Raw genomic sequence first — 25,352 nt, forward strand, 5'->3', positions numbered from 1 at the left:
TTTAAAATATTGAAACCAGGTTAAAATAATTAAATTATTAAAGGGTAAATAATTGATTTATTTCCTGTTCGCACATGGGTTCATCTGGGGGATTTAAAATGGGAAAGGGTGTTTTCCAAAATTCAAATAGATATTCTCGTTTACTCTGCTATTGATACTTATCTTTTAATACTGCTTGACCTTTTATTTCTTATGTTGTTGATATTACATCTGGTTGATACTTATCCTTACCTGCAAATTTGATTGTGATACCCAAATGAATGAATAACATTTAATTTGGTTGAGTTGGTCATTTAGACAACTCATGAAGATACTGAAAATATAACAAGGATGATAATTGATGAAAAAGACATAACATGAAATGAGATAAAAGAGAAAAGGATAAATATTAAAAGGTGTCAACTATGAGCCTAGCTTTATACCAGAGTTTTACCATAGTACTGGACCGTACACCTGAGGAGAGGTGCGAGACGTAGTCCTCGGTCCAGAGCACTTGACCGCCCACATATCGTTGTGGTAGCATGGAGGCCGCGGTCAGTGTTTATTTGTCTTCCATCGGTGAGGGCTAGAGAGACAACCCGTACGTTAGATAACGTATGCGACAATATATTCTGAAGAGGCGATGTTAGCCTAGGTTATGAGATTTTATTATTTTTCTACTCTGATGATATTGGCTCTTGTTATATTGCTTATACACCTGTTGACACTGATTATAGAAATTAATTATTCATGACGAGATTATACTGATGATAATGAGATATGACATGATTAAACAATCAAGATTGAGAAGCTATCATAAATCATGATAATTAAGTTGAGATATGAAATTAACATATGAACTGTTACTTGATTTCAATCCATGATAATTGAAGATAGTGATACAGATATATAGATATATACACCTATTATGTATAAATGGAGAACTTTAAGAAGATCTTAAAATGACATTGAGAATTGTGACCTACTCTATTTCCTTGGCTTCTTAAATAAGATTAAATTCATGCACATCTTTTCTGATTACCCACTTAGCCTTTGGCTAACTGTCTACATTCTTTGACTTCTAGTTGCAGGCACAGGTTAGTAGATAAGGACATCGGAGCTTGGAGTTGCGGCCGGACTGCCCCTATCTCACCGCAAGGCGAAATTGGTTTTCTTTCGTACGTTTGTGTTTTGGATTTTAATTGGGTGTGTGGTCGTCTATTTCTTTGGGGTTTCGGATTGTATTTCATATCCATGATTTTGTCGTTGTATTCCTTTACGTTTCTGCATTCATAACTTCGGACTTTTGTTTACTTTACGAGTTCTATTCGTTAATAGTTGTGTAGAATTAGAAATTTCTTTCTTATGCATATGTAGGATGTGTAAATGGTCGTGTGGGTTATCTTTGCTTTTGTTCATTTGTGTAAATCCATATTTTGTTGTATGGATAGGTCCCCGGGGCCTTATATTCATGTTTGTATTCAGATAATTGTCATGGATACTGGGGAGGTGCTACCGAAATTTTTTCGGACGACCTCCCAGGTTGTGACAATATCAGTTGTGCTTGGAGGAAGTAAATTAATTACAAAATAAAATCTTAAAACTGCAAAGGCATTGGGAACTAGTGGAATTGATGGATAGACCCGGCGGATCCAGGATGGGAGGAAGCAGTGGCAGTGGAAGGATGGGGGAATCCTATAAATACAAGCCCGCTTCTCTTAATTTTGTTCTTCCGATTCCTCCGGTGGCGATCGGTAATTTCGGATTTTTTTCATATTTGTATTAGATATGCATATTCTTTTTTTTTGTTCTTCGGCTTCCTCTGGCGACGATCGGTAATTTCAGATTTTTTTTATATTTGTATCAGATCTGCATATTCTTTTTTTTTGTTCTTCGGCTTCCTCTGGTGATCGGATTTTACTTATCGGTACAGTGAATTACTGAACTAATATAAACTGTGCTTGAAGGAAGTGAATCAATTACAAAATAAAATCCTAGAACTGAGAAGGTGTTGGGAATTAGTGGAGATGATGAATAGACCCGATAGATCCAAGATGGGAGGAAGCAGTGGCGACGTAGAGGAGTGATTGGGGAAGCAGTGACAGCGGCGATAGCAGCGACGGAGTGATGGGGAGAAATAATGGCACAGAAAGCAGTGGCGGCGGCAGCGGAGGAGTAATGACATATCCATAGTGCTCGTACAAGACGGAGCTATGCACTCATTACAACGAATTCGATCGCTAAAAATAGCTAATTTTAGCGATCGAATTTGAATTCGATCACTAATTAGCGACCAACTTGAAATATCGATCGTTAAAATTAGCGATCGATTTCAATTTGGTCGCTAAATTTCACGACCGAATTCAAATTCGATCGTTAAATTGAATTACGATAATTTTTTTTTATTGGTTGCTAATCCATCGTTAATCGGCATCAAGTTTTTTATTTTTCATTTTTTACGATAATTAAAATATGTTCTAGATGTTCTTCATTGTCCTTCTTATAAATACTCGCTTCCTCCTTCCTCCCGTCGTCCTCTTCTCAGATCGAGTTTCTGCTTTCCGTCGACCTCTTCTCCATCCAATTTCTTGCTTCCTTCGGCATGGCGATCGGTAATTTCAGATCTCTTGTTCTTCGGCTTCCTCTGGCGGCGATCGTTAATTTTAGCTTTTTGTACTTGTATCAGAGCATATTTTGGTGTTTTTTTGTTCTTCTGCTCCTTCTAGCCATCGGTAATTTCACCTGACGACTGTACTGATCGCTACAATGAATTACTAAACGAATATCAGTTATGCTTGGAGGAAGTAAATTAATTACAAAATAAAATCTTAAAACTGCAAAGGCATTGGGAACTGGTGGAAATGCTGGATAGCACCCGGAGGATCCAGGATGGGAGGAAGCAGTAGCAGCGGCGGTGGAAAGATGGGGGAATCCTATAAATACATGCCCGCTTCTCTCAATTTTGTTCTTCGGCTTCCTCTGGTGGCGATTGGTAATTTCATTTTTTTTTTGTATTTGTATCAGATATGCATATTCTATTTTTTTTGTTCTTCAACTTCCGCTACGGCGATCAATAATTTCAGATCTTTTTGTATTTGTATCAAATATGTATATTCTTTTTTTTTGTTCTTTGGCTTCATTTGGTGATCGGACTGTACTGATCGGTACAGTGAATTACTGAACGAATATAAACTATGCTTGGAGGAAGTGAATTAATTACATAATAAAATCCTAAAATTGAAAAAAGCGTTGGAAATTAGTGGAGATGATGGATAGACCCGGCGGATCTAAGATGGGAGGAAGCAGTGGCGGCGGCGGCGGAGTGATGGGGGAAGCAGTGGTGCGGGAAGCAGTGGCGTCTTCGACGACGACAACGACAAAGTGATTGGGAGAAACAGTGGTGTGGAAAGTAGTGGCGCGACAAGCAATGGCGGCGACGGAGGAGGAGTAATGGCATATCCACACGGCTCGTACAAGACGGAGCTATGCACTCATTACAACGCGACTCAACGATGCATCTTCGCAGAACAATGTCAATTTGCTCACAGCATCGAAGAGCTTCATCCCACTTTGCGCCATCCCTTGTATCGAATTCAACAATGTCGGTGATACTCCAAGGGAAGTTGTCGGCACGGCAACAAGTGTCACTTCTTCCACTCACCGCCCAAGGCCGAATAATCAACGACCAAAGCTTCCTATTTGATTTGCTATTTTTTACAGTTTCATGATGCATCATATAATAAATTTGAATAGTTGTCATTGTCATTGTCTATAAATTTACTCGAAAATTGCAATTCACTTTTGTGGCCCGACCCTGTTGCAAAAATTCGATCGAATTCGAGTTCTAGTTCGATTAATTTCGGTTGATCGAGTCATGTTGCGGACCGGTGCATGTTTCTTGGCTTTTCTTCTTATAAATACATGCCCGCTTCCCTCCTTCCTCTCGTTGTCCTCTTCTTAGATTTTTAGAATCCTTTTCTCCATCCGATTTTTTAAGGTTCGACTTTCTTCGGCTTCCTATGACGATTGGTAATTTCAGATTCTTATCTCTCAATTTTGTTCTTCGGCTTCCTCTGGCGGCGATCGGTAATTTTGAATTTTTTTTGTATTTGCATCAGATATGCATATTCTTTTTTTTTTGTTCTTCGGCTTCCTCTGGTAATCGGACTGTACTGATCGGTACAGTGAATTACTGAATGAATATAAACTGTGCTTAGAGGAAGTGAATCAATTACATAATAAAATTCTAAAACTGAAAAGGCATTGGGAATTAGTTGAGATGATGCATAGATCCGACAGATTCAAGATGGGAGGAAGCAGTGGCGGCGGCGAAAGAGTGGTGGGGGAAGCAGTGGCAGCAGCGACAACGGCGACGGAGTGATGGGGAGAAACAGTGGCACGGAAAGCAGTGGCGCGGGAAGTAGTGACGGCGGCTGCGGAGGAGTAATGACATATCCATAGGGCTCGTACAAGACGTATGCACTCATTATAACGCGACTAAATGATGCAGCTTCGGAGAACAATGTCAATTTGCTCACAGCATCGAAGAGCTTCATCCCACTGTGTGTCATCCCCTGTATCAAACTCAACGATGTCGGTGATTCTTCAAGCGAAGCTGTCGATACGACAACAAGTGTCACTTCTTCCACTCATCGCCCAAGTCAGAATAATCAACGATCAATGCTTTCTATTTGATTTGCTATTTTTTGCAGTTTGCGTCTATAAATTTACTCGAAAATTACAATTCACATTTGTGGTGTGGCCCCGTTGCAGAAATCCGGTCGAATTTGAGTTCCGGTTCGGTTAATTTCAGTCGATCGAGTCATGTTGCGGACCGGTGCATGTTTCTTGGCTTTTCTTCTTATAAATACATGTCCGCTTCCCTCATTCCTCCTTCTGTTGTCCTATTCTCAGATCTGTAGAGTCCTTTTCTTCATCCGATTTTTTCAAGTTTCGACTTTCTTCGATTTCCTCTGACACGTTCTTCGACTTCCTATGGCGATCGATAATTTCTGATTCTTATCTTCAATTTTGTTCTTCATCTTCCTCTGACAGCGATCGGTAATTTCAAATTTTTTTTGTATTTGTATCATATATGCATATTCTATTTTTTTTGTTCTTCGGCTTCTTCTGGCGATCGAACTGTACTCATCGGTACAGTGAATTACTGAACGAATATAAACTGTGCTTGGAGGAAGTGAATCGATTTACCAAATAAAATCTTAGAACTGAAAATGCATTGAAAATTAGTGGAGATGATGGATAGACCAGATAAAGTAGGAGAGAAAGAAAGATGAGAGGTGGTGGCAGCGATGGAGGAGTGATGGGGGAAGTAGTGGCGCGGGAAGCAGTGACGGCGACGACGACGGTGATGGAGTGATGGGGAAAAACAGTGGCATGGGAAGCAGTGACGGCAGTGACAAAGGAGTAATGACAAATCCATATAGCTCGTAGAAGATGGAGCTATGCACTCATTACAACACGACTCAACGATGCAGCTTCGGAGAACTATGCCAATTTGCTTACAGCACCGAAGAGCTTCGTCCCACTTTGCGTCATCCCCTATATCGAACTCAACGATGTTGGTGATACTCCAAGGGAAATTGTCGGTACAACAACAAGTGTCACTTCTTCCACTCAATACCTAAGTCAGAATAATCAACGATTAAAGCTTCCTATTTAATTTGCTATTTTTTACAGTTTCATGTTGCATCATATAATAAATTTGAATAGTTGTTATTGTCATTGTTTATAAATTTACTCGAAAATTACAATTCGCTTTTGTGGCGTGGCCCCGTTGTGGAAATCCAGTCGAATTCGAGTTCCGATTCGATTAATTTCAGTTGATCGAGTCCGGTGCATCCACACGAACCACTTCGTACATTACATCTAAAGTAGAAGAGAGGGGGCTTCCTGAGATCTCAATCCGCCTTTTATCCGTTCTAATCGCATCGTTCCCTGCTCTTCTGTCTTCGATTCACAAGAGTCTCGGAAATGGGATGTGACGCCAGATCTAGAGCCTCGCCCCCGATCCGATTCTGATCCGTGGAGTTCTCGCGTTGCCGCGCTGAATCCATGGCGGGCGCCGTCTCCGCGCTGTTCCTCCTCGACATCAAGGGCTGCGTCCTCATCTGGAGGGACTACCGCGGGGACGTCTCCGCAATACAGGCCGAGCGCTTCTTCACAAAAGGAGGTGACTCCTGTTCCATATCCCTTTTTTTTTTCTTTCTCCGAATCCATCTAGATCCGTTGCGGAACTCTAGAATTCGCTTGCCAACTCGTTCTCGGTGCAAAGGTGGAAACTTGAGCTCCTGCTTTGGCGTTACAGGGAGACCCGGAGTCGCACTCGCCTGTGGCGTTCGATGGTGGGATCAGTTATATGTTCATCCAGCACAATAATGTCTTTCTAATGACAGCTGCGAGGCAGAATTGCAATGCTGCTAGCATCCTCCTCTTCCTGCATCGCGTCATTGATGTGAGCATTCCTTATTAGCGATGTAATTTCCGTTCTCATACGACTTTTCTTCATCTATTTCTTGAATTCTTGACGATGCAGGTATTTAAACATTATTTCGAGGAATTGGAGGAAGAATCCTTGAGAGATAATTTTGTAGTTGTGGTAAGGGATTTTCTTCTTCTTCTTATTTTCTGACTTGGTCTTGTTGGTGCCGAACGCAATTCAATGAACAAGTATGGGGTTTTATTTTCTCTCTCCTTCCCTTTCATATCCTGCACATTGAAATTGAATTGCCTATTGTGGACAATACGAGCTGCTTGATGAGATGATGGACTTTGGTTACCGTCAGTACATTGAAGCTAAGATTCTGAGTGAATTCATCAAAACGGATGCATATAGGATGGAAGTCGTACAGAGGCCTCCAATGGCTGTCACAAATGCAGTGTCATGGCGCACTGAAGGCATTCGATACAAGAAAAATGAAGTAGGTCATGCGTTCCTTCGTTGCTGGTTCTGTTCGTCACTATTCATCAAATTATCCTTGGGTAAAGGTGTGAACATATTTTTTTATTTCTCAGGTATTCTTGGATGTTGTTGAAAGCGTGAATATTCTCATTAACATCAATGGACAGATTATCCGTTCTGATGTTGTTGGGGCGTTGAAGATGAGAACATACTTGAGGTGAAGTAATGTTTTATTTCTCTCATTTCGTTTAAATTCTTCTCTCTCTAGGTTCTGTTATTTTTTAGACTATTCATTTTTCTCTCTCTGTTCAAGGTCATTCATAAGCTCATACTAATATGTTTTTTCTTTTTTGCTATTGGGTAGATGTGATCGATTTGCTATTTTGTATTTTCGGATATGTCAGTAACAATGACAAATGGTAAAATTCCATAGTATTACTTGGTATGTTTAACAGTCATGATGATTCACTAACCTCTATTCCTTAAACACCTCTTATGGATCATTACTCATGTTTGTCCCAAGAAGCATAAAGTTTCAATAAAATTTGGGCAACTTATTCATTAGATGTTGTGTTCATTATAGCTATGAGGTTGAGAAGCTCATAAGGATTATCATGTAAACCCTATAGGTGGACCTTGTCCGCATGATAATAAGGTTGAGTGGTGCTACGCTTGGAAAAGATGTCGATTAAATTCGAGTTGTCAGTAACTCATTTAATTGGCGAACATACGATATCTTAAACACAGGGAGACTAATGTACTTGTAGTAAGAAGGAGCCCATATTATAATATGGGATTGGTGCGGTAGTGCAATAATAACTCTCTAGTGGAATGAGTTATTATTGATAGACTTAAGCTATATGTTCGGTAAAGAACATGGGAAGCTTAAGCCTATCGGGAGACCAAAACCAATTTCTCCTCTAGGTCCCTGCTGTAGCCTCTGGATAAAACCTCGTATCCACTTAAGAAAATTATATGAAATTTCGGATAGGAAATTTTAAGAATTTCTAAAATTATTTTTCCGGAGAAAAATTTTGTTAAGAAATTCCGATTAAAATTTTCGTTACGAAATTATTAATTTTCTTCCACAGAGAAAATTAATTATGATTTTTCTAATCAAATCTAGATTAGATTTGATTTGATAAGAATCAAATCTGGATGAGATTTGATTTGATTAGAATCAAATCTGAATGAGATTTGATTAGAAATCAAATCTGGATAATTAGATTTGATTAGAATCAAATCTGGATGAGATTTAATTTGATTAAAATCATAATTTTATCTCTTCCGCAGACAAAATTGGTTATGATTTTTCTAATCAAATCTGGATAAGAATATTTGATTTGATTATAATTATACCAAGTTTATGATTTAAATCATACCATATTTATGATACAAATCATACCAAGTTTGTGAGATGGCTAGGCTATTAAAGAGGAGGCTTGCAACGGGTTTTAGAGACACATAAAATAAACCTTTGATGGTCGAGACTCTCTGTAGCCAACCTCTTTTTCTTCCTCTTCTCTTCTCACAAAGAGAAGGAAGGAAAGTTTGCTAGCCATCGGAGAGGAGTATTCTGGTGGAGAAATTTTCGAAGGATCGTTGCCCACACAACGTTCGAAAAGAGGAGAGGAATACAGCAGAAGATCAAGAGGTCTTCGGGTACAAACTTCATCCTTCACAACAGTCCGAAAAAGGTATAATTTAATGTTTCTGCATAAGTTAAATTATCCTTTTTATCTTGGATCCTGTAAATCAAACACAAGGGCCCAATGATCTAAATGCGTCGATCAAACTTCGTTTGATCGACTATGAGGGCAACTTGAGATCATTTCCGGGTAAATTTTTGTTCTGCAAGAATCTACCGGAACGGGTTTTCAAGACTTTCCCATCACTTACATGGCTGCCGACCTGCTGCCAGAACTGCAAGCACAACTGCTGACCTGTCTAACGAAAAACCAGGATATCTTCTCCTGGTCGCCATCCGAGGTTGTCGGTGTGGCCCCTACAGTGATGGAGCACAAACTCAACATAATTCCAGGAGCCCGGCCTGTCAAACAAAAGAGAAGGCACTTCTCAACTGATCAGGACAATTAAGATCATCCGAGAAGAAATTGATAAATTACTGAAGGTAGGGCAGATTAAGGAAATACAATTCCCGACCTGGCTTGCTAATGTGGTACTGGTACCTAAGCCGGGAGATAATGGAGGGTCTGCATTGATTTTCGAGATCTTAATAAAGCTTGCCCAAAAGATTGCTATCCTCTCCCGAGAATAGATCAGCTGGTCGATTCCACTTCTGGGTATGAGCTCATTTGTATGATGGACGCATACCAAGGATACCATCAGATTCCCCTTGCTCAGGAAGACCAGGACAAGGTCAGCTTCATCATAGTTGACGGGACTTTTTGCTACACCGTCATGCCCTTTTGCCTGAAAAATACGGGCACCACCTACCAACGGCTGATGGATAAAGTGTTCAAGAATCAGCTCGGGCGCAACGTGGAGGTGTACGTAGACGGCATCCTTATCAAATTGATGGGCTCCCCGCAAGTATACGGGTTGTCGTCAAGTAATAAAAATATCGATCCACAGGGACCGTGAAATTACTTACTAGATCTAGCACAAGAAGGTGGAGAGAAAACTGAGCATAGGTTGTTGTGGGGGAGATGGGAGTATTCTAGAGTACTTTATCCTAGAATCCGAAGTAAGGAGACGACTGTGACAATGGTTTGGGAAGCGATCCTAGGACTTCGGACTCCTCGGTGCATTGATTGATTGACTTGGATCCTCTACCTTTCCTCAATAATTGTTCAATTGTAGGGATGCTAACCAATATATCCAATTCGACCTTGTCAGGTATCCTCGGAATAAATCATTGGTGTTCTTACGTCATCATTGTCGGTTTGAGATGGTTCTAGAAGCCCGGTTTAAGGTTTTCCTGTGTCACTCAGGTGCCCCGGAGTGCTAAAAACCCTATCCCCTGTCACAGGATATCTTTTTACGGACCTCTCCCCAACAATGAGTGACCGCTAACTATCCCTCATAGAAACTAACTATGAATTAAGAAACCCTTCGGAAACTCACCCGGTTCAAGGCTTTCTTCCTGTCACGAAGTGCCCCGGTGTACGGCCTAATGATTCCTCAATTCACAATTATTTCCTACCCTCATGGATTCATACGCACACATTTAATCATTTATCACACAAGCACAAATCCATAAAGTAATAGACAATTAAATCTTTGAAAACGGTAGATTAATAAATCCAGAGTACAATCATCCAATACATCCGATTCATCCTACATCCTAGAATCTAGGAAACTACTCCATATCGTGGAGGTTACAATGCAAAGGAAAGAAAGAGTACATCTTACTCCGAAGATATTACAATGAATTGCAGGAAATAAGACTTATCTTCTTCCTTGGACTGCAAACTCTGCGTAGATGGGATGTGGATGGAATGGAGCAGCCGGATCGGTGGATGGATCGTCGAATCTTTGCTCCGAAACAGGTGTCGGTGGCTCTAGAATAGCTCCGGTGGCTCTCCAAGGTCTCTCCCCCTTTGCTAGGTCTCTAAGAGGACCTATTTATAGGCAGCCTCCGAGTCAGCACGCCCCCGCTCACACGGCCGTGCCTGGGAGGCACGGTCCCGTGTGGGCTCCTTCATCGGATGAGACACGGTCGTGCCTCTTAGGCACGGCCTAGAGCAGTCATCCCTCTGTTTTGGGGCACGGTCCAGAAGAGCTGGGTCTCTGTTTGAAGGCACGGTCGTGCCTTTTGGGCACGGCCACAGCCTGTCTCTTCTCCTTTTGCTGGACACGGCCGTGTCTTTGTGGCACGGCCAGCTGCAGGGGCTCCTCTGTTTTGACACACGACCGTGCTTTATGGGCACGACCAACAGTAGTTGCTTGGGCACTGATCGGAAACACGGCCGTGCCTGTGAGGCACGGCCAAGCTTCGGCTGGCTTCTGTTTTGAAACACGGTCGTGTCTGGTGGACACGGCCTCCTCTGCTGCTGATGGGGGATGTTGGCACGGCCGTGCCAGTGAGGCACGGCCCAGACTTGTTGGTCTTCTATTTGTGCACACGCCCGTGCCCTGTGAAGCACGGCCAGGTAGCTGAATAGACACGGCCGTGCCTATGAGGCACGGCCCTGTCTTGCCTTGTCTTCAATGGTACTTCCGATTTGCCCGCTTTTGCTCCATTTTCCACCCTAAAATAAGTAAAAATAAGAGCAGATCTCCGAACTAGGAAATGCAAGATATATGCCTAAATGCACAGATAAGGAATGCAATGCACACAAGATATAACAATAAACCCAGAAAGATGTGCAAATTAAGTATAAATACGAATATGAACCCTATGCACATCACAAATCCCTGAGAGCGGACCAGCTTACCACGGATATGGAGAAAACCTTCAGCACGCTCCGCCAGTATGGGCTAAGGTTGAACCCCAACAATTATTTGTTTGGAGTAAAAAGTGGTTGTTTCCTGGAATACATAGTGACCGAGCGAGGAATAGAGGCCAACCCAGCTAAAGTCCGAGCTATACAAGACATGGCCTCTCCTCGGAATGTGAAAGATGTACAACGACTGATAGGACGCATCACGACTCTCTCCCGTTTTATTTCTCACTTCCCGGGAAAAAACCTCCCCTTCTTCAAGATCCTCCGAAAGACAGCTCGCTTCTCGTGGGATGAGAAATGCGAACATGCATTCACCGAACTGAAACAATACTTAGCCGACCTTCCCGTGCTGGCTAAGCCTGAAGCCCACGAACCCTTGTGGGTATACCTGTCAGCCTCGGAGGAGGCTCTAGGCTCCGTCCTAGTGAAACAGGCGGCTCAAGTACAGCGCCCGATTTACTTCGCCAGCCACTTATTGAAAGACGCAGAAACTCGATACAGCTCCTTAGAAAAGCTGGCGCTGGCCCTCACACTGATGGCTCGGAAACTGCGTCCCTACTTTCTACCACACCCTATCACAGTTCTCACCAATAGCAGCCTAGGCAGGGTTTTGCTTAATCCCGACGCCTCCGGACGTCTTATTAAATGGACCACTGAGCTCAGTGAATATGACATACAGTATCTGTTAGTACCGATGGAATCAAAATATCTCCACAATGGTATGATATTGTCCACTTTGGGCCTAAGCCCTCATGGCTTTGTTCTTGGGCTCTCCCCAAAAGGCCTCATACCAATGGAGATACTTTCCATCCTTTTAACCCCATGATCTTTTCCATGTACTTTAGATGTGGGACTATGTTTGCACCCTTGCAACCCAACAATCCCCCCCTCAAACAAAGGACCACAGACCCCCCTTAACGTCATTTTTGATGTCTGAATCCTCGATCCACCAGGACTTTTTGCCCCTCGGTCCACCCAACCTACTAGGACTTTTCCACCTAGCCGCAGTTAGGACTTTTTGCCCCTTGGTCCACCCGACCTACTAGGACTTCCCACCTAGTCGCAACTAGGACTTTTTACCCCTCGATCCACCTGACCTACTAGGACTTCTCACCTGGTGTCTGGTCCTTCTTGATTCAGACACGGGAGCACCCACTTCCTTTGTTTAAGGTTCAAACCACATGATTAGATCTGGATCATGGCTCATCCAACGGTTAGTCCAGTGAAGAGCGATCTCGCTCTGATACCACTTGTTAGTACCGATGGAATCAAAATATTTCCACAATGGTATGATATTGTCCACTTTGGGCCTAAGCCCTCATGGCTTTATTCTTGGGCTCTCCCCAAAAGGCCTCATACCAATGGAGATACTTTCCATCCTTTTAACTCCATGATCTTTTCCATGTACTTTAGATGTGGGACTATGTTTGCACCCTTGCAACCTAACAGTATCTATCGTGGACCGCTATTAAAGCTCAGGCCCTGGCTGACTTCTTAACAGAAGTCGTAGGAGGGGAATCAATGGAAGTATGGAAAGTCTATGTAAATGGATCAGCCACCAAACACGGTTGTAGGGTAGGCATCCTGTTATGTTCCTCTCAGGGAGACACTCTCCAATTAGTGGTAAAACTGCAATTCCGATCCACCAACAATGAAGCTGAGTACGAGGCTCTCCTCACAGGTCTATAAGCAGCTCGGCATGTGGGCGCTACTAAAGTTATAATCTATTCGGACTCACAATTAGTGGAGCAACAAGTAAGAGGCACCTTCGAGATACGAAATAAGCATCTGAAACGCTATGCCAAGGCTGTGGAGAGTTTGATGTTGGGATGTATACCAGAATCCTAGCTATGTAAATAAATATTCTGAAATAAGAATCACATTTGGTCAATGTTTGCAAATGTCCATTTAATTTATACTGTAGATAAACATGGTGTGCGGAGTCACATATAGAAGACCATGTTATCAGTTCCTTATAGATTATAAACAGTGTTCACAACCAAGATGGATTGGACAAATCATCGGAGTGGTTGTAGTGTAATTTGGTCTTAGTCTGTCTTGACTATAGAATTACGCTAGTACACTAAGTGTGTATTGAGCAGGACCATCTGAGGATTGTTCGATTTATACTGACTATATAATTGAACTAAACCTCTGTTACTATAGATGTACATGCTCTTAATCCCGATATAATAACAAACATATGTACTTAGTATGCACTTCTTTAATTTATCAAAGGGTGAGATTTAGAACGATAGATCAAAAGGTCCGATGAGTTGGAAAGTAGTATTATGTACATGGTGTGTTGTTGATTATAGAAGAAAACTGTGTCCTATAATCTAGGCTGATGATGTCCCCTTGAGGAGCTCATAAGGATTATCATGTAAACCCTGCAGGTGGACTTTGTCCGCATGATAATGTTGGGATGTATACTAGAATCCTAGCTATGTAAATAAACATTCTGAAATGAGAATCACATTTGGTCAATATTATGCAAGTGTCCATTTAATCTATACTGTAGACTAACATGGTGTGCGGAGTCACACGCAGAAGACCATGTTATCAGTCTCTTATAGATTATAAATAGTGTTCACAACCAAGATGGATTGGACAAACCATCGGAGTGGTTGTAGTGTAATTTGGTTTTAGTCTGTCTTGACTATAGAATTACACTAGTACACTTAGTGTGTATTGAGCAGGACCATCTAAGGATTGTTCGATTTATACTGACTATATAATCGAACTAAACCTCTGTTACTATAGATGTACATGCTCTTAATCCCGATATAATAACAAACACATGTGCTTAATATGTACTTCTTTAATTCATCAAAGGGTGAGGTCTAGATCGATAGATCAATAGGCCTGATGAGTTGGGAAGTAGTATTATGTACATGGTGTGTTATTGATTATAGAAGAAAACTGTGTCCTATAATCTAGGCTGATGATGTCCCCTTGAGGAGCTCATAAAGATTATCATGTAAACCCTGCAGGTGGACCTTGTCCGCATGATAATAAGGTTGAGTGGTACTACTCTTGGATTAGATGTCGATTAAATACGAATTGTCAGTAATTCATTTTAATTGACGGACATACGATATCTTAAACACAGGGAGACTAATGTACTGATAGTAAGAAGGAGCCCATATTATAATATGGGATTGGTGCGGTAGTGCAATAATAACTTTCTAGTTGAATGAGTTATTATTGATAGACTTAAGCTGTGTGTTCAGTGTAGAGCATGGGAAGCTTAAATCTATCAGGAGACCAAAACCAATTCCTCCTCTAGGTCCTTGTTGTAGCATCTGGGAATCCTCAAGTCCACCGTGGAAGAATTCGTGAAGAAACTAGTCTTTCGAACCAATACAAGGAGTGTAATCGATCAGGTGATCGATTACACACCTTGGTAATCGATCACCTGATCGATTACCAGAGTTTCTCATACGAAGGCAGGTAGTTGATCGATTACCAAGCCTGGTAATCGATCACCTGATCGATTACCATGTGTGTAATCGATCACCTGATCGATTACACGTGTTAATGAGAAAAACTTACGTGGTTTAATCGATTGTTTGATTGATTAAAGGCCGCGGGTTCGATTTGGAAACTTCCGAAATCATGTCAAAATCTTCCGATTGGATTGATGTAAATTATACCAAGTTTATGGATCAATCATACTATGTTTATGACTCTAATTATACCATAAATAAGGGGTGGCAAGGCTATAAAAGAAGGGGTTGGCTTGGCTTTAAAGCACACAAGTTTTCTATATTGGTAGCCGAGACCTTCTCGGCAAGCCACCCTTCTTCTCCTTCTCTTTTCTCCAAGCAAAGAGAAGGAAGTTTAGCAAGCCATCGGAGGAGATTTCTGGTGGAGATATTCTCGAAGGATCGTTGCCCACACAACGCTCGAGAAGAGGAGAGGAATACGGCAGAAGATCAAGAGGTATTCGGGTACAAACTTCGGTCTTCCGAAACGTCGGAAGAAAGGTATAATTTAATGTTTCTGCTTTAATTAAATTATACTTTTATATTGGATCCTGTAAATCAAACACAAGAGCCCAATGATCTAAACGCGTCGGGCAACTTGAGACCGGTTCGGGAAAATTTTTGTTCTGCAAGAATCTACCGGAACGGTTTTTCAAGACTTTCCCATCAGATAATAAGGTTGAGTGGTACTACTCTTGGATTAGAAGTTGATTAAATTCGAGTTGTCAGTAACTCATTTGATTGACGGACATACGATATCTTAAACACAGGGAGATTAATGTACTCATAGTAAGAAGGAGTCTATATTATAATATGGGATTGGTGTGGTAGTGCAATAATAACTCTCTAGTGGAATGAGTTATTATTGATACACTTAAGCTGTGTGTTCGGTGAAGAGCATGGGAAGCTTAAGTCCATCAGGAGACCAAAATCAATTTCTTCTCTAGGTCCCTGCTGTAGCCTCTAGAAACCCTCAAACACACCTTGGAAGAATTCATGAAAAAATCAGGCATTCGAACCCATACAAGGAAGTGTAATCGATCAGCTGATCGATTACACACCTTGGTAATCGATCAGCTGATCGATTACCAAGCTCCGTGGGAGATCGACTGGTAATCGATTACCATGCTGGTAATCGATCACCTTATTGATTACCAGGCTTAATGAGGAAAAGTTACGATGTTTAATCGATTCCTTGATCGATTAAAGCCTCTGGGTTCGAATTGGAAGCTTCCGAAATCATACCAAATTCTCCGATCGGATTAAATCCAATCATACCAAGTTTATGATTTAAATCATACCATATTTATGATACAAATCATACCATATTTGGGGATGGCTAGGCTATAAAAGAAGGGGCTTGCAAAGGCTTGAGAGACACACGACACAAAGCTTTTGGTGGCCGAAACTCTCGGCAGCCACAACCCCTTTTCCTCTTCTCTTTTCCAGAGAAGGAAGGAAAGCTTGCTAGCCATCGGAGTGGAGAATTCTGGTGGAGAAATTCTCGAAGGATCGTTGCCTACACAACGTTCGAGAAGAGGAGAGGAATACAGCAGAAGATCAAGAGGTCTTCGGGTATAAACTTCATCCACATCCTTCGCAATAGTCCGAAGAAAGGTATAATTTAATGTTTCCGCATGAGTTAAATTATCCCTTTCTATATTAGATCCTGTAAACCAAACACAAGAGCCCAATGATCTAAATGCGTCGATCAAACGAAGTTTGATCGACTATGAGGGCAACTTGAGATTATTTCCGAAAAAATTTTGTTCTGCAAGAATCTATCGGAACGGTTTTTTAAGACTTTCCCATCATTTGAAGGTCCAGTTTCAAGAAGTCACTTTGCAAAAAATACCTCAGATCGATAACCACAAGGCCGACGAACTGGCTAAGCTGGCTAGCGCATTAACCACTTGGGAAAACCCTAACCCCATGGTGCAAGAACAGCTGATCGCTCAGATAGATCATACTCTACCACCTTCCCAACTTGACGACTGGCGAACACCCATCATTTCCTTCCTAACCCAAAGCACTTTGCTGGAAGACCCCGAGCAGGCTAGAACTCTCAAAAGGAGGGCCACTCAATTCACCATGATAGGGGATACATTGTTCAAAAGAGCTTTTTCTCGCCCCCTGCTCAAGTGTATCCCTCAGAAGGAAGCCGATTACGTCATGCAAGAGATACACTACGGATGTTGCGGCAATCACGGAGGAGAAAGGGCTCTGATCCGTAAAGTACTGCTCGCTAGCTACTTTTGGCCTACCATGCAGGCAGATGCTCAGTGGCTCGTACGCACCTACTTGAGTTGTCAGAAGCATCAACCCTTGACTCGTCAACCCGCCGAAGTCCTGAGGACTTCCTCGGTCTCATGCCCTTTTGATCAGTGGGGGATGGACATAGTGGGACCCTTCCCACTAGGGCCCGAACAAAAGAAATTCCTATTGGTTGCTGTTGACTACTTCTCTAAATGGGTAGAAGTCGAGCCCCTGGCACACATCACAGAAAAGAATGTGTTCAAGTTCTTATGGCAAAATATTGTTTGCCGCTTCGGCATTCCTAGAAAACTAATCTCAGATAATGGAAGGCAGTTTCAGGGGCAAAAGATAAAAGAATGGTGTGAGAGCCTCCAAATACAGCAAGCCTTCACCTCAGTCTACTACCCACAGAGTAACGGACAGACCGAGGTCGTCAACCACGAGCTAGTCATTCCTAGAGTCCTCTATCAAGCTAGTCCTTAACTCATCCTGTTGCTCAGTTGGGTGTTCTGAACCTTGAGCTACTTGTCGATTGAGAATGTTCTTTGGTATGGAAGGGTATGACGGATCTCGCTCAAGCTCTCCAATAGCACGAGTACATTTACGACCATGACCGTAAATTATGGAAGTTTGTCCCTGCACCATGGTCTACAATGAACCCAAAGGGTGAGACAATGTCATAACATAGTCATACAACATAACAAATCTATGACTTCTATTTTGCTCAGAGACACTCGAGGAAGTTTGGAGACAACTCTATAGACCATTAAAGAACACAATTCACAAATCATGAACTCCTAGACACAGATCACCAACCTAGACTCTCCAATAGATATTGTCATGACTCAAAGACTTCTATCCCTATATAACGTCTTCTTTCTCAAACAATATTCATTCCTGTATCAAAATCTACAAATAATATCCAACAAGGATACACAGGCTATATGAACATAAATATGTAATACTTTATTCAATGATGTAGATAATGTTCGATCCCAAAATCTGACTCTACCATACTATGACATAATTGACAACTGACCTCGTACAGGTAATGAAATGAACAATGCCAAAATAACAAAATGTATAAATAGCCAACTATGCAAGTAAAAATAACTTAATAGATTCTGTAGAAATCATCTCTATAACTATAGTTGAGTATCTTTGAACAATCATCCAACTTTATTGACCAAACCTCGAAAATCACCTCAAGTTTGCTAATCTGGAGGTCAAAGGAAATAAGAAAAGTATGTACAAAGTGCAAAGTGAAGATACAAAAGATATACAAAGTACAAAGTGCAAAGTGGAGGCAACATTGTTTATTATTTATCTTTTTCATGTCATTCGTCTTTTATTCCATTCTTAATCAATATCATCTGGTCCCATTATTGTCTTATTTTATTTGACAACTCAATATGATTTATTGAGTTGGTAAACGACATACAATATGCTCATTCAGAATGTGTCATTTAAGTAAAGGTGAACGACTTGCATTTCACCTAATACAAACACATCATGTATAAATGAAAAATATTAAAGTAAGCAACCTGCAATCCACTTGAAAAAGATGCATTGCATAGCAGAGTGAACGACCTACAATCTACCCGTAACGAAATTGCATCGTATGCATCTATACATACATAGATAGGGTGAATGACTTGCAATCTACCCAAAAGAGGTATATCATATATACAAGGAGTGAACGATCCATAATCCACACAATACAGAATACATAAAATGAATGCATATATACAAACACATACATAGGGTGAACGATCCGCAATCCATCTGAAAAGTACCTCACATAAAAAAAAGGATGAAGATCTACAATCCATCTCATGAAGTGTCTCACATATATAAGAATAGGGTGAATGACATGCAATCCACCCTGTGAGAAAAAATCACCTCAATTTGGTTGAAGTTTATGCATGCACAGAAAGACTCGAAAGCTCTTTTAAAACTATGGAGCAAAAGCTCTCTACATAGAGAGAGTTAATTCATTTTTTACACTGATATATATTCATGTCTTTTATAACTAATAGAACTGAAGTTCCATGGCACGAGAGTTACATTCATTTCTTTATTTACTTTGTTGAGAAGTTATATAACTTCTTACGAGCATTGAACTGAAGCACTCTCATATGATTATATATATAAATATATATTCCCAATTAGAAGAACTACATTGACATAATTGATTTATGATATTAATCAACTCTTTATTTTTCATAATAATTTAGGTTATCATTTAAGGTTATCCCCTTGTTTTAGTTTCATTATCAAATTTTGGAAGAGCAATAATGAATAGGATATGAAATAGGACAAGCAAATATAAATAGCAAGATTAAACAAATGGAGATATATAAAAGCTTGCAATTTTTATTTTTAACATATACTGAAATCATTATTTACTTATTATCATAAACCCTAAGATGACTTGCAAGTAATCAACATTGGAAATAAAGTTTTAATCTATCTCCTAATCTAGCAGAAAGATGCTATGAATTGAAATCAAAATCAAACTTAAGTGGAGGCATTACTAAGTAATTTATCCTAGCAAGCACAACCTATATTTCCTTGAATGGGAGCTACACCTAATGGTGTATGTTAATCCTACACGAAGGTGAAGGAATCAAGCAAGAAAATTTTACCTCAAATCAAAGGGTCTTCTCTGTGGAGCCTTGGCAATGCGACAACGACAGCGTGACGATGGTAGCAAAGGTGTTTAATGACAAGGACATGCGATGAAGGGAATTTTAAGTAGACAATTAAAAAGTCATTGAGAATAAATTATGAGATTATCTTATCATCTCAAGGGTTTCACACAGTAGAGAAGTAGAGATCCATTCTCCTACTACCCTTATTGTCGCTATGACATATGTGTTGGATCGAAATCGCGCTAGAGGGGGGTGAATAGCGCTCGTGGCTTTTTCGTTCGTTTCGGAATCGTACGAGTAAAACAAACGCAGCGGAATAAAAATAAACAATACACAAAGACACTGAGATTTACTTGGTTCGGAGCCTTGAGCGACTCCTACTCCAAGGCCCGCGATCGTTGATCGCTTTCGGTGGGCAACAACTATAATATCGAAAATAAGTATTACAAATCAAATGCTATAATGAAACTAAACCGACCATACAAAAATGAGGCGTTGAGGCGTATTGGCTAATTGTCGGAATGGCAGGACGTTGGTGAAGCTTTGTGGCAGCACACGGAAGATCACAAAAAAAGCAATGTTCTGTTCGAGCATTACCGTTTAGCAGCACCTTAAGGCTTTTTATAGTTTTTGCAAGTTTAATCAACTCCTTGAAATTCGTGATAAGTTTTGACCACAATATGGCTTCCTTTTTGCAAGCTTAATCAAATCCTTGACTCGTGATAAGCTTTGACCAGAAGCTTCCTTTTTGCAAGTTTAATCAAATCCTTGACTCGTGATAAGCTTTGACCAGAAGCTTTCTTTTGTTGCAAGCTTAATCAGATTTGAAATTCATGATTAAGCTTTGATCAGAAGCGGTCAAATGTTCTCCACCAATCAAATGTTCACCACCTCATCTGATCCGCTCGGCACTCCTCCTTGGTTCGGTCGTCCGATCTCAAGGTTCGGTCGACTGATCCAGATGTTCGGTTGACCGATCCTGGTCAATTCTAACCCTGCACAAACATGTTAGTTTCCTGCAAGAAAAAGTTAGACCACAACAGATAATATATAAGGAAAATAGGTTTGACAGTCTTCGAACTGTCCGGTTCTGACTTCGAATTTCCAACCGGAAATCCTAGGTCGAACCGACGCCTACTGTTCCCTCTTCGGGGAACGCGTCCTCACCTACTCCCCTCAGGAGAGATTACCTGATGCCAGTACAATCCTCCAGATTGACTGGCCTTTTGCTTGGCGCTCGATGCTCCCGGACTTTCTGCTGGACTTCCGCTTCCCGGCTGGTCCAGTCTTCCACCTGGTTCGCGACACCAGGACTTTCCACCTAGGGTTACCACCCCCTAGGAATTTTTGCCTGAAGCACTCGACCCACCAAGACTTTCCGCATAGGGTTACCACCCCCTATGACCTAGGGTTACCACCCCCTAGGGTTATCCCTTTGCCTAACCGCAGCTAGGACTTTTGCCTAAGTACACTTAGGACTTTCCTGCAAACTCATTCAAACCGTTAGATCACAAATGGACTTAACTTTGAATCCCTTTGCCATAATCAAAACTTAGGTTCGATCGTCGGATGCTTCCCGCACCAACAATCTCCCCCTTTTTGATTATGGCAATCAAAATTCAAAGTTAAGTAAAAATGCAAATAAACATTCATAAGCACAAGCATAAATCATTAATCATAAGCATGATAAACTCATTAAGCAAGATACGCATAGCTCCCCCTTAATATGAACTTCCCTTTTTAAATTTGATCTAAATTTGATTATTATTATTATTATTATTTTTTACTTTACTTTGAAATTCTACTCTCCCCCTTTGCCATATATCAAAAATAAGTTTGTGTTAATGTTGTTTTAGTAAGGTATCAGAGCCCTAAAGTCCAAGCATGAGTAAGTCCTTAAAAATTATAAAATCAAGCGCTTTAACTTTTTGCCCATTAGGTACTAGCTGTTTGCCCATTGGCTATTGAGTTGACTCGGCAGCAGATCACTCGAGAGAAAGAACCAGAGAGGCAAAGTGCTCATGGTAAGACGAAGAGCCAGGACTCTCAGTCGACTGCTCAGAAGCGACAGAGGACTGGACAGCTGTCTAGAGGTCAGTTCCATAGTACCTCACAACCGAGTCAGAAGGATAAGGAAAAGAAATGTAATCGGTGTGGATCGCATAGTCATCTGGTGGCGGATTGTCCATTGGATTACTCTATCTGTTACTTCTGCAAATTACCCGGTCATATGGCCAAAGAGTGTACTTTGAAGGCTCAGCTGGAGCCTACTGATGTTATATCATCTGGAGGACGTTCTACACAGCAACAATCGCAGAGGACACAGAGGACGAGAGCCCCGCAGCAGCCGCGACCCTTGCCATCTCAGCCACAGATATATCTACTACAGGGGAGGGACCAGGCAGCTATATCAACAGCATTCCAGTACACCACCAGATCAGAGACGCAGTATCCTCCACCACATTATCTATCAACAATGCCTCAACTATATATGTTACCAGCAGCTCCACCGCCAGAGGTTCGTTATTCGATGATTCCGATGCAGCAGCAGCTATCAGTAGCTCCTACTTTATACAGTGTGTCTTTTCATTACGTTCAGTCGACGACATCTGTACCTCAGAGTCAGTTTCAGATAGAGTGGAGGCCTTCGATCTCTCAGCTAGTTACTCAGCCGACTAGTGCGGAGGTTGGTCATGTCTATGCTATCACACAAGAGGAGGCACAACGGCCCAATGGATCGATAATTCGGGGTATGGTTTCAATTTATGTTGTATATGTTGATATCTTGATTGACCCTAGTAGTTTACATGCATTTATGTCTAGATTATTTTGAGAAAAATTAGGAGAATTTTTATGATTAGATTTTGTAGTCTGGTAGTATCTTTGCCTTTCGATGAAATGCTGATTTAAAAATTAGGAGATCAACGAATGACCGTTGGATTTCGACGATCATACCCTAACAGTAAAATTTTCAAGTGCTAGATATAATGGAGTTTAATATCATTCTTGGTAGGGACTGGTTGGCCACTTATCATGCTACGATGAATTGTCGAGTTGGAGTGGTTACCTCCCAACCTACGGATCAACCCGCATGAAAATTCGTGGGTACTAAGAGTGATGAAATATCCATTATCTCGGCCATACAAGTATGAGGATGTTAGATGGTGGAACGGTATGAAGAGAGATATCGCTGACTTTGTTGCAAAGTGTTTAGTCTGTCAGCAGGTAAAGGCTAAACACTAGAGACCAACAGAATTACTTCAGGAGATCCATGGTTTACTTCACGGTTCAGGCAGAATTTGCAGTAGGCACTAGGTACCCTGTACTTAGTCACTACAGGTTTTTCTTTCAGTGCATGATTTACTTTCGTTGTTATCTACTCTGTTGATACTGTTATCACTTGTGCTACTTATCTAGTTGACACTTATGGATATTCGTTGTTGATACTTTGTATTGCTGTTGAATTATACTGCATTGTTGTTTGCAGCATCGTTGTATGTGACTGTTGCATTTGTATGATACCTGACTGTTGCATTGTATGTCATGACATGCATAGCATGCTTTTGCTGTTGTTGTTATACCTCTCACTGCCTGTGTGGGTGAGAGCATTTTAGCACTGCCTGTGTGGGTGCCATCATTATGTCATTCTAGCACTGCCTGTATGGGTGCTACGCAGTGCCTGTGTGGGTGCGATCATTATATCATTGTAGCACTACCTGTGTGGGTGCTACGCACTGCCTGTGAGGGTGAGACATTATATCATTTTAGCACTGCCTGTGTGGGTGCTAGCTACGCACTGCCTGTGTGAGTGCGATCATTATGTCATTCTAGCAATGCCTGTGTGGGTGCTACGCACTGCCTGTGTGGGTGCTACGCACTGCCTGTGTGGGTGCGATTATTATGTCATTCTAGCACTGCCTGTGTGGGTGCTACGCACTGCCTATGTGAGTGCGATCATTATATCATCTTAGCACTGCCTGTGTGGGTGCTACACACTGCCTGTGTGGGTGCGATCATTATATCATTTTACCACTGCTAATGTGGGTGCGATCATTATATCATCTTAGCATTGCCTGTGTGGGTGCTACGCATTGTCTGTGTGGATGCTACGATGTATTTATTGTATATTATATTGTATTGTTGTTTACAGTATCTTTGTGTGTGATTGTTGTACATGTTGATATATGATTGTACCATTAGCTATCATCCAGGGAAAACTAATGTGGTAGCTGATGCGATTAGTCGGAAGTCACGTAGGATTCTGGCTAATCAGATGGTAGCCGTTACTGATCTGATCCGACAGTTTTCAGAATTGAGACTGATAGAGCATAGTCGGACTCAGTATGGTGTTCTAGTATCGATGGTTGCTCAGTCACCTATAGTGGAGAAGATTAAGTTGGCACAGGTTAGTGACCAACATTTCTAGTTTATCCACAGTAGGATGGACTCCGGATAGCAGTTAGAGTTTTCTTCTGACGCAGAATGGAATAATTCGTTTTTGAGGACGACTTATGCTCTAGAGCAGCGTTCGATTAAGGATGAGTTGTTGCATGAGGCACACCATTCCAGGTTTGTGATACATCTGAGTGGTTCTCGTATGTATCGAGATCTGAGACGCTTGAGCATATTACTATGGTGTTTATATACTATAGTATGAAGGAAGGAAATTTGGGGACTAAATTTTTATTAGTGGGGGAGAATGTAAAATACCGAAACTTTTAGGGCTTATTTGTAAATAAGCTTAATTAGGAATAGGGTTAAAGGTATGAATCAAGTTAAACCCGTTAAGTTGAGAACCCGTTAAGGAAACCTTGAAATCGCGACTTCCTCTCTTTCATGCCCGATCGTGATTTCCTCCTTGTTTCCGATCGTGCCTCCCTGTTCTTCGTCTTCTTCTTCGATCGCGGCAAGCAGCAGGTGCAGCGTTGATCGTCGTTGTCTGCGAGGCAGCTGGGAGTGGCGACGAGCGGTGGACGGGCTGAGCTATCGCAATCGCGAGCCTAATTTCCTGATCGCGATTGCCTCATCTCCTTTTTCTTCTCCGACGCGCGAGCGCCTTCCTCCACAGTCGACGCCTACGACAAGGAGAACTACCGGCGATCAATAGCTCGGTTGCCAGGCTTGTGTCTCGCCGAGGTTTCGCTGGAATCAGGTCAGGTGGCTGCGGCGATTGGCGCGGATAGGGAAGGATACTTCCGGTAATAGCTGAGATCTATGCTAGTTCTGTTGGATTTGTGTGGTTTATTTTGTATCTTTGATTCGATTGAGATCTCAACTTGGTTAGAGATCGATCAGTGAAGGCTGGTTTCGATTGGGAAGAAGAAGCTGAGCTAGGAATCGGAGGTTTCTAGGGCAAGATCAGCTTGATGTGAGGTGAGTTCTTGAGGCTAGGGTATGGCCGGTTGGATTTCAATTTGTTGGGTTTCTTTGATTGCTTCGTTGATGAATTTTTACGATCTTTGATCTATTTGGTGGGATGCTGCAGATGCGTCCTGGTTGAGCTCAAGATTGGATCAGAGACAAAGAGGAGCTAAGGGATTGAGCAGGGTTTCTAGGGCATGCAAGGTGAGTCTCCTATCTTGATTCCGATTAGAGTTGCTTGTTCGATTCATGTGCTGTTTTGATCGGGTGAGGATGGAGCATG

The 25,352-nt window shown here is 41.5% G+C and overlaps 1 protein-coding gene across 1 annotated transcript; it reads left to right on the top strand.

Moving 5' to 3' along the window:
* Positions 1-5,358: 5,358 nt before the first annotated feature.
* On the top strand, positions 5,359-6,631 carry LOC141827126 (uncharacterized). The gene is made up of 5 exons (XM_074714387.1): positions 5,359-5,395; positions 5,478-5,588; positions 5,964-6,172; positions 6,308-6,454; positions 6,536-6,631. The coding sequence occupies exons 1-5, from the start codon at positions 5,359-5,361 to the stop codon at positions 6,629-6,631; spliced, it is 600 nt and encodes a 199-aa protein (XP_074570488.1).
* The last annotated feature ends 18,721 nt before the right edge of the window (positions 6,632-25,352 follow it).

Source organism: Curcuma longa, chromosome 4 (genome assembly GCF_044706935.1).
Source record: "Curcuma longa cultivar G26 ecotype Majalengka, Jawa Barat chromosome 4, ITB_CL_G26_1.1, whole genome shotgun sequence".
NCBI classification, from domain to species: domain Eukaryota; kingdom Viridiplantae; phylum Streptophyta; class Magnoliopsida; order Zingiberales; family Zingiberaceae; genus Curcuma; species Curcuma longa.

Coding starts and splice junctions, on each gene's coding strand:
- LOC141827126 (XM_074714387.1), top strand. CDS start 5,359: ATGGGGAAAAACAGTGGCATGGGAAGCAGTGACGGCA. Junction 5,589..5,963: donor TACTCCAAGGGAAATTGTCG/GTACAACAACAA, acceptor TCGATTCACAAG/AGTCTCGGAAATGGGATGTG. Junction 6,173..6,307: donor GCGCTTCTTCACAAAAGGAG/GTGACTCCTGTT, acceptor TTGGCGTTACAG/GGAGACCCGGAGTCGCACTC.